The sequence below is a fragment of the Dysidea avara genome, chromosome 3 (genome assembly GCF_963678975.1).
Source record: "Dysidea avara chromosome 3, odDysAvar1.4, whole genome shotgun sequence".
Classification (NCBI taxonomy): domain Eukaryota; kingdom Metazoa; phylum Porifera; class Demospongiae; order Dictyoceratida; family Dysideidae; genus Dysidea; species Dysidea avara.
Window position 1 is genome coordinate 32,409,329 of NC_089274.1, and position 9,973 is coordinate 32,419,301.

Genomic DNA, 9,973 nt, shown 5'->3' on the forward strand with positions numbered 1-9,973 from the left:
CTGCACTCTCCTCACAATGTAGAGTAGTTCTCTATACATTCATGCAGTTGTGCAGAGTATATTGTCACTTAGCAATGCAATAAAAGCATTATATCTGAGTGGACAAGTTGATGGCAAGTTGCTTTTGTAGACAGGAACATGCTGCATATGTACAGGTAGCCCTTATAGTCTATCAGACGAGATTCATGATCAATTTTCAATACAGTTATATGCAATAATCATAGTCATTTTTTCAAGGGCGGGCACTTCTACATAGTAAGTTATTTATTTATTAAGGCTTTACAGCACAAGTGCTGAAGGTCTGTAGGACACCTGGTCCTAAAGCCTGTTTAAAGTTGTTACAGAAAGTGTGTTTGAAAAGGTAGAGAAAGGAGAAAAAATCCATGACTGGACCTGGGCAGCCTTGAACCTGCAGCCATCCGATTAACACTCGAAGTCTCATGATTATGATAGCTGTATTGAAATTAATCATAGCAAAAAAAAACTATATAACAGTAGCATGCATGTACAATTGCATTTAAATTACATCCATTATACTGTGACATATTAAACCCTTTGCTGTTCATCTCCAACATGCATTAAGTACTCTAGTAAGCAATCAATTAACTATTTTAATTGAGCAATCACAGCTGCAGCTGAATTTTAACTTTTGCCCTTTAATTAAAATCCAATGTCAGAGCTTCTAAAATCTCTGGAGACGTGTCCTCAGACACCTTAGGGTAAGTGCTGATAGTATTGTAATAATATTCTCATCATTAACCCTCCTTTGTGCAGCATCCAGAAAGACCTCAATGCTCTTGTATTTCCATATGTGGCATATCATGATATAGGACAAGGTGTAGAAGAACGTTTTGTACAACTGGGTAAATACAGGTAAGCCTGGGTACAACTTGGGCAGATGGAACTTAATGTAATCTGCTCAATGTGTGGAATCTTCTCTAGTAGTCACTTAACAACCTTGCCCTACTTGGTGTATCAGAGATCAGAGTTTATCCTTATACAATAGTCTATGGCTTGGGCAACGTGATCTCATGTAATGCAATAATGACGTCATCGGAAATTCACAAACGCGTCAGTGCATTATAGTAACGGGGAATCATGTGTGGTATTAATATGGCACGACGGTAGTGTACAGTTATTAAACCGGCAGCTCGCGACCGGCAGTCAAGTGTTCGTATAGGGTCAGTCGTAGTTATGGCGGAGACAAGTCGTCCTCGTAGGAGAAACGCCATCCGCCAAAGGCAGACAGTGGAGATCAAAGGACACAAATTTGTACTCACTTACTTTAAACAATTCACTTTCTGCGGTCACTGCAGCAAGTTTCTCTGGTAAGAATTGAGTAGTTTCAAGTAGTCTCGCGTGGCCAGACTACTGTTTTTTTTCTCTTTGTCATTGGGTAGGGAGCGAGGTAGGGAGAAACAAGGGTAGTCACTACCAATACTCCGGGATCAAAATCAAATCAAGCGATCAAGGATTAAATCTGCACTGAATCAAGAGATGAATAAACAAAAGGGACATTACAAGAACAAGCTTTGCTAACTATATATAGCTACTAGTAAAAGCAAACTGGCTACGATTGAGGCTACAACACTAGCTACTATATAATTACTACTTAACCAAACTCCAAGTCGTCCTCAGAGTAAAGAGAATTTATCTTGGCATTATACTGCCACAAAGTTACTGAAAGTTGTTGCAGTAATTGCTGCCACAAGAAGTCCTTAAAAGCGTTGATCAAGCTAGCCCATGTTTTTTTCCCAGGCTAGATAGAACGCCCTTGCCACCATGCACCCCCAGCACTGGCTGTCAAATGCTGGACAGCTGGATAACACCAACGACTATTAGGAACAAACTATTAGAGAGCATCAGCATTAATTAAGCCTGCCCTCAGAATGATCAATACTGGCAGATGTAGGACGACACCCTATTGTCAAGCAATCAAGACCCTTTTTAAAGGAATCAAAGTGCATTTTTTGTCGATCTATCCCAGTCTACTATTTGTAGTGAAAGGTTTCTCTACCCAAGGACAAAAAAGCAGTCTGGCCACATGAGACTAGACGCCAAAGCTGTATTTCTCATGACAGCACCATTGTATAATGATGTTAGACTCTAGTAGCTAATCTGCAATTTTGCATGTCCTGTATAAGTGCACATCTTAGCATCATGCTGTATGGTAGTACTGTATATTAGGGATCATGGAAGCATTGTCACAAAAGATATTAATCAAAAATCACAATATCTCCACAGTGCCTTGGTAATATTGGTGAGGTATAGTCAAGCCCGAAAGTGCCTGTGTGACCCAAAATGCTTCTAATAAGTTGCTACATAATTAAAATTTTCCACTGACGACTAACTAATGCCTATAGACAAGCATAATTCGATAATGGCCAAGGCTACAGGCTTGGTTTTTTCAATGCTAGACACTGGTTCAGACTACAGGAGCCTTTTGGCATACTGCAGTATGCCAATAGGCTCAGACAACCTTCCTTGTTTCACTGCTCTTTATTTCTATGATACTTAAACTTCCTAATTCTTTCTTGTACATATTTGTTTACCTTTTGTAACATAATTATTACTGGTGAACCCACTCATACTGAAAGAATGGTGCTAGACATGCCATAAAATCAAGTTTGCATCTGAATGCATGCCCCATAAATCAATTATCGAGAAGTGAAGGGGCCATTATGCTTCCTTTCCAGCTATAAAGAGCAGCTAGAGAATTGTCTCTGTATTCAATCCAGTCACTATGGAAAATATGGATGATAACCATGATAGCTAGTCCATAATGCGCTACCATGAATTGACACCCTGTGTTGTTGGTGAAAAGCAATGGGGCGGATAAAGGTAAGTCCATGATGCATGCATTGTACATACTACCTAATTCTGTCAATGAAGTAGTTATGAAATCTCTGCCAGTGTATTTGCAGGTGTAGCATACTCATTATTTTTATTTCTGTGATCCATAATCAAAAACTATGGTGAAATTACCAACTTTGTTTTGTTTTAAAACAGGGGAGTGGTTGGCCCACAAGGTTACCAGTGTTTAGGTAAGCAAAATAGTCGCCATATAATCATGTCAGCAGTCTGATAAACTTGTACAGATTGCTCATTTTCTACTCACAAGCGATGTCACGAGCTTGTGTTGTTCAGTTGCCCTGGGATGGTGAACCTGGAAGTGGTGAGCTAACAGTAATGGCAAGAGTTAATAATGGTGGGGAGGCTTTCCCCACTATTATTAACTCTCGGTAATGGTGACTGGTTTGTTTGTTATCAGCTGAATTATTATAGGAGAAGAAGCATGCTTTCAAGACAACCAATTACTTTCATCCAACCTTTTGTGATCACTGTGGTGGAATGCTGTTTGGTTTGTTTCGACAAGGCATGCATTGTGAAGGTTTGTATAGTGTGTTGTTCTGTGTTTTGTTTGTAATGTATGAGTACAGTGTTGTGTAATAGCATAACATGTTATGTACTAGTTATTACTTTCTGGGCTTCTAAGTAATGTAACATGTTACTATTCATAGTGTGGTAATGTAATTTTTGAAGAAGCCATAATCTGTTACTAGTAATGAATTATTATGTGATGAAATAATCATATTACCTAACATACAGTAATGTTATTACATAATGCTATATAAGTTAGTAACCAGATTACAGTACTGTTAATAACTACGTATAGTGGTTTTTCTGAGCTGGTCACATTTATTTAGTAACCTACCCAACACCGATTATATGGCTACTAACAAGAGCTAGTAACAGAGGAGAGGTGCATGATACAGAGCCTCTACAAACTTGATTCTGTGTAAGTCAAAAGGAGGATTACATCAAATGTGTTAACATGTACACACTGGCAGAACAAGGAAATGTGATGGTTAATCTTCAACTATAGAGTATACTACAAATTACAGAGTTTTGCAAACAGAATCTCTTTGGCTTGCACAGAATTATTATAGAGGCCTTGTACTGTGTTAGGCACTTTCCTTTCTTCTGTTTATTAACTCTTGCTACTGTGTATCTGAAAATGGTGACTAATGGCTTCTGTAGCAGTTAGCCTGTAAGGTTTGGGATTCTTGAGTGATTACAGTTTCAATAATGATTTTCAGGATAGCAAATGGCTTAACAATAATCAATAGGTAGATCACGCTTTATATATACATATATTAATAGAACATCAATATTGTGTCCTGTATTAAAACTTCAATAGCAGCTTGTGGTATATTTTTGATATACTACAGCAAACTAGCCAATAGAATTAGTATATCACATGTAAATTTGATATATGCATCTGATTGGCTAAATTTTTGATGGTGTTTAGTTGTTTTGTCAGTTAGGCATGTCCGACTTGACAACTACTGCTACCATAGTAACCAAGACCCGTTACTTGGCAACAACTTTGTTACCTAGCATCTGTTGCTAGTCAACCACTACTAACTCTAAAATGATTTTGACACCATAGTAATGGTTGCTAAGCAACTACAAAAAAGCTTGTAATTAGGACAGGTTTAAGTTTTCTTGTGCCTAGCAACAGTTGCTATGGATTGTTGGAACTATTTTCAAGAAGATTGCAAGCTGCAACACATGTGCATATTCCTTAACCATGGTAATAACAAGGGATTAGTATAAAAACATTAGAAATTGTTCTTACTGCTTCCAGGTGGGAAACAAGATGTTGTATTAACACATTTTCACCTCGCACTATAAGATCTTTTCTAAGTTTGTATATCTTTTGGTATATGTTTCGAATACCATGATATCTGTAATTTAACATATACATATGTGACCGGATTTGACAAAACCAGGCTTCCACACACATCCAGTTCTTTGACTTTAACCGCTTGTAACTTGACGAGTCAGTATGCTATTGACCTAAAATTTCACACATTTCTCTCATTGCTTTATGCAATAACAGGTCAAAATTTGAAAGTGATAGCATGCTTCTACATTGATCATGAGTTATGAACTTGTGGTCCTAAATTTGGATGTGCATGGAAGCCTGGTTTTGTCAAATCTGGTCACATATATATATATGTGTGTGTGTGTGTGTGTGTGTATGCAATACATACACTATAAACACCCCACATATACATGCATTCCCACACACAACACACACACATACTCCCTTTGTTTATGTGGTTATTTATAGCTTGCAAGATGAATGTTCATCATCGATGCCATAGTTTAGTCCCTCATACTTGTGGACAGGATAACACAGAACCATATGGTAGGATTCAAATGTTAATCAGGTGTATTCCTTTGAAGGAGGATAGCCAACGGATTAACATTCAAGGTAACAGTTGATGACAACAAGGTGGTTGTTGTATTATTGCTATAGTTAAATCATGTAGGAATCTCCCTCCAATGGATAGTAATGGGAAGGCCAACCCTTTTGTGAAGTTACAGTTGTTACCAGATCCCAATAATATGTATGACCACCAAACAGAGATACAAAACAAGACAAGAGACCCAGTGTTTAATGAGCAATTCTTCTAGTGAGGTATTGTGTGTTTGAATAGGTATAACTCATTGACACTACAGCAATATTGCTCCTAACAAGATGAACAATACATTATATATTGAAGTAAAAGATCAAGGATGGTTTGGACACGGTAGTTTCATCGGATGCATGACTATTCCCATCAAGAAGATTGTTGAGGAGAAAACACTACCCTTATCCTGGTATAAACTACTTGGTCACACTGTAGGCAAGGAGCAATACAGTCGTATACCAAATGATGATGAAGTGTTGGAGGTGAAGTTGCTGGCTGTCATGATGATGTATTGTGTGTTGTTAACATAGCTCAAGGATAAAGCACGTAAAGAAGATTCCGAGTCAATATTAGTGAAGCGATCAAGTGCAACTGCTCTAGAGGCATCTGAAATTACTCTCACAGAGTCTCATTTGCCACATACTAAACTAGAAGACTACAAACTTTTACTGTTATTAGGCAAGGGCAGTTTTGCAAAGGTGTGTGTGTGCGCGTGTGTGTGTGCGCGTGTGTGTGTGCGCGTGTGCGTGCGTGCGTACATATGTGTGTGTGCATGCGTACGTGTGTGCATGCGTACATGTGTGTGTGTGTGTGCATGCATTAGTGATGTCCCTCCTAACAAGCCAACAGCACATCATACTTTACTGCAGGAGAATGTGTTCATGTCTGAATCAGGTCATTGATCTAGGTTCTTGGACCTGTTCATCTCCCTGGGGATCCTCTTGTCTGGCATAAATATAATAGCTAAGAGTTGGTACAAGCAGTAGACCTGGGGACCTGGAGACCTGCTTTTTATGAAATTTTATATACAGACCTCTCCAAGTTACAGCATGTAGTCTTGCATGGCCAATCCACATTTTCTTCATCACAGTGCCTCACATCATAAGTACCTCCCAAAAAACAGACTGAATTACACCACTCATACTGCACAATGAGCACACTTGTCTGTTATTTCACCTAGCTACTAAAGTTCAAAAGCTTTGAGCATGTAAATATTCCAGAAAACTAGCTTCAGTGACTACCATTTGCTGAAGGTGTGAAGAATGCATGGCCTATACTAAGCAGTCCTGACCCTTCTCAGAGTAGGCGCTTATAATTTCTTATCCGGCATTGTGTGAAGCATCAAGAAAGAGATAGAGTGGTCTGACTAGCCTCTGTGACTTACAACGGTATCTAGTACAAGTATAGAATGTATAAACATTGTAAAATTCCTCAAAAAGTTGGGTCCCTGGCCTCCAGTCCCCAATTCTGCTGCTTTTACCTATCCAGAGACTAGAGAGGTTGCATGCACGTGTGTGGGGGGACTGGGCTATTGATTTTCATAAATGTGGTCTAGTGATCATTAGGTTTCTTGACTTTCATCTGTAATAATGATATTGCAACGTGCCATGAATTACTGGTCCTGCCCAAGAAGTATTTTCCTACACCATATCATAGAACTACGTAAGTAGGGAAAATGTTCTCTAAGAATCATGTGAGGCTTTGCTGTGCATATTTAATGTGTTTGTAGTACACATGGATATATTTGTAGTGTGCATTGTGATAGGTATTTCTTGCTGAACACAATCGATCTAAAGAAGTATTTGCTATTAAGTGTATCAGGAAGGATTTGGTAATACAACATGATGACATAGAAGGCATTATGACTGAACGGCAGGTCCTTGCTCTTCCCAAGAAGTCACCATTCTTTGCTGAAATGCACTCTTGTTTCCAGACTAAGGTATAAGGGTATGATCAAAATAGTATTGTGTGGTGACTTCACTTCACAGGAGCATCTGTTCTTAGTTATGGAGTTTATTAATGGAGGAGACCTCCTGTTCCACGTAACTGAATTAAGAACTTTTTCTGAAAAGCAAACTAAGTACATACGTTTGTTGTGTAATATGTAACATGTCTTCAAATGAATCCTGGACAGGTTTTATGCTGCAGAAATTGTGTTAGGATTGGACTACCTACATTCTAAAGGAATTATATACAGGTAAATATATAAAAGATAATTCACCAAAGTTTCAATGTGTTGATTACGTGCATATTGCAGGGATTTGAAGCTGGATAATGTATTGTTAGATAGTGAGGGTCACATCAGGATGACTGATTTTTTCCTCTCCAAAAGTGGTATTACTGGCAGTGCCACAACACGAACATTTTGTGGTACTCCTGATTATATTGCTCCTGAGGTGGGTCATTGTTTATGGTGTTAATTTGATCACATGATACCAACTGTAGATCTTATCATATCAACCTTACAACAGATCAGTTGACTGGTGGGCCCTCGGTGTGTTGATGTTTGAGATGTTAGTGGGAAGAGTAAGTTTACTGTGTGTTCTGATTTGTGTACTGTATGCATATAATTATACTAGTGATGCTCCGATTAAATGGTAAATAATCGAAAATTGGTTTATAAAGTTTTTTTAAATGATGGTTTTTTACAAAATACATGTGAAATTTTGGTAAACATAAACATCAGATCAGTAAATCGGTATCGGCCATTTATGTGAATTTCTATATTGGCTAATCAGATAATCAACAAAATCCCTTATCGGTACATCACTAAAGTATACTGTGAGTGTTCTTTTTGTAGTAAATGTCTTGTGCTCTGTTTGTTGCATAGTGTGTGTAGTGATGTAGAATGTATTTCACCTAAGGGTTGCCCTATCACCAAGGATGAATGCATCAAACTCAGCTGCATAGCAGCTCAATGTAGGGGGGTCTGTTTTATTTAGAGATAATATGAGAGACAATTGTTTATATGGCAGCTGAAAGAGATTATGTGCACATTCAATCATGAAACAGACATACATTCTAAAGGCACTTGTGCTGCACATTTGTTAAGCCTGAAGCCTATGGTTGAAGTCAGGTTGAGACAGATGAAATCATTGGCAAGTAAAATGGAGGGTTAATACTGCCTTAGTCAGTGAAATCAGGTTAGAAACATTTATGGGCGTCCTTAGTCTCCACTGTAACAAAATACACCCACAGACTCAACTACTACACAACTCAACACACTAAGGGCAGGAAGCATGGGTGCCATGGGTGCTTGTAAATCATCAAATGACAGCAGTAACTGTTCAGTTAGATTATTTCAATAAAAAAGTGTGTGTTCTAATAGAATAACTATTTGTTTAGATCTTCCTTTATTTTATCAAGTCATAATTATGTTCCCCAGGACTCTTAATTTGCACTGGCTTGTACAACAATAACAGTGTTTGATTTTATGTCATGTACTTTTCAGTTATATGAACACCCTTCTCAGATAATTGACTCTGCACATGTAATATGTTGAATGGACCTTATCCGCATTGACGTCACATCATAATAATGGTGGCGATAGTGTGGTGGGGACTTTGTACAGGGTTGTATTGGGAGAGATGGTGTTTTGCTGCGAAAACGTTTATATATAGTAGCAAGGGGCAAGTTAAGCATACATACAGTGAAACCTCTATAATCCAACGCTCATTGGAGATAAGAAAATTTTGTCAGATTAGCAAGGATGAGGTAGTATTACAAAGAAAAAGTCCTTTTGGTATACAAAATGATGTCAGATTATAGAGGTATTCTGGATTACAAAAGTGTCAGATTAGAGAGGTTTCAGTGTACTTACTTGAAGGCAAATGTGTGCAGTTTTGTATCTGTATCAAAACTTAGGTCTGGATTCGCTTGGTGTGATTATTTTGCATCGCCACATCACACTAACTAGCCTCTTACCTTCATTATCCAATAGTCCCACATTGTGAAAGCTGCAAGCAAAGTTCATTTGGTTACTATGAATGAAAACGTGATGAAGTCCCCACACTAACATGGCCATTTTGTCAATTATGACATCAATGCGGATAAGGCTCATTGTGCAGTGTAGTGTGTAGTAATGATGAACTGACACCTCATGTATAGCCACCATTTGAAGGACATGATGATGATGATGAACTCTTCAACAACATTATGGGAAAACATGTCATATTTCCCAAGCATCTATCCAGGGAAGCAGAGTCTATAATGACTGGTGTATGTGTTCCATCTTTGTGATTGTTGTAGCCCATCATTGCTGACTTTTTTAGTTCCTTACTAAGGCTCCAACCAAGAGGCTTGGCTATCATCCTGTTACTGGTATCCGTGACATTAAGGCACATGTCTTCTTTGTGTCTACTGATTGGGACAAGCTGGAGCGTAAAGGAATATCACCCCCTTATGTCCCCAAAATTGTGAGTAATGTAGTATGGTGTAGTTGCAATGAGAAATGATATTGTAGCAATCGTCAAGATCAGCTAACAACTTTGATCCAGAATTCACCATGGAGACACCTAAGTTATCACCAGTTGATGATAGGATAGTCAGTGAAATTGACCCTGAGGTGTTTGCTGGCTTCTCCTATACCAATCCAAATATGCAACACATTGGCAAGAAATGATGGTGAACTTGATAATTACTCTGTTTAATATAAGTTTTGAGACTGGAAATGATAATATTTAGACATCATTCATTATTTTCAGCATTTA

The 9,973-nt window shown here is 38.2% G+C and overlaps 1 protein-coding gene across 7 annotated transcripts; it reads left to right on the forward strand.

Annotated features, from left to right (window-relative positions):
• The first annotated feature begins 1,076 nt into the window (after positions 1-1,076).
• On the forward strand, positions 1,077-9,973 carry LOC136250732 (protein kinase C beta type-like). 7 transcript variants are annotated; one of them, XR_010698690.1, is made up of 16 exons: positions 1,077-1,328; positions 3,010-3,044; positions 3,099-3,175; positions 3,286-3,391; positions 5,141-5,284; positions 5,330-5,486; positions 5,533-5,746; positions 5,795-5,962; positions 7,030-7,203; positions 7,253-7,344; positions 7,399-7,461; positions 7,522-7,660; positions 7,710-7,790; positions 8,129-8,407; positions 8,463-8,576; positions 9,372-9,509. XR_010698690.1 is itself a non-coding variant. In XM_066042961.1 (16 exons), exons 1-16 carry the CDS (start codon positions 1,195-1,197, stop codon positions 9,883-9,885), a joined length of 1,998 nt encoding a protein of 665 aa, XP_065899033.1. In that variant the 5' UTR covers positions 1,077-1,194; the 3' UTR covers positions 9,886-9,973. The 7 variants fall into 7 exon arrangements, 3 of the variants coding, with proteins under 3 accessions (XP_065899033.1, XP_065899034.1, XP_065899035.1); XR_010698692.1 differs by having other exon boundaries at positions 9,385-9,482; XM_066042961.1 differs by lacking the exons at positions 8,129-8,407; positions 8,463-8,576 and adding exons at positions 9,536-9,679; positions 9,727-9,973 and having other exon boundaries at positions 9,372-9,482.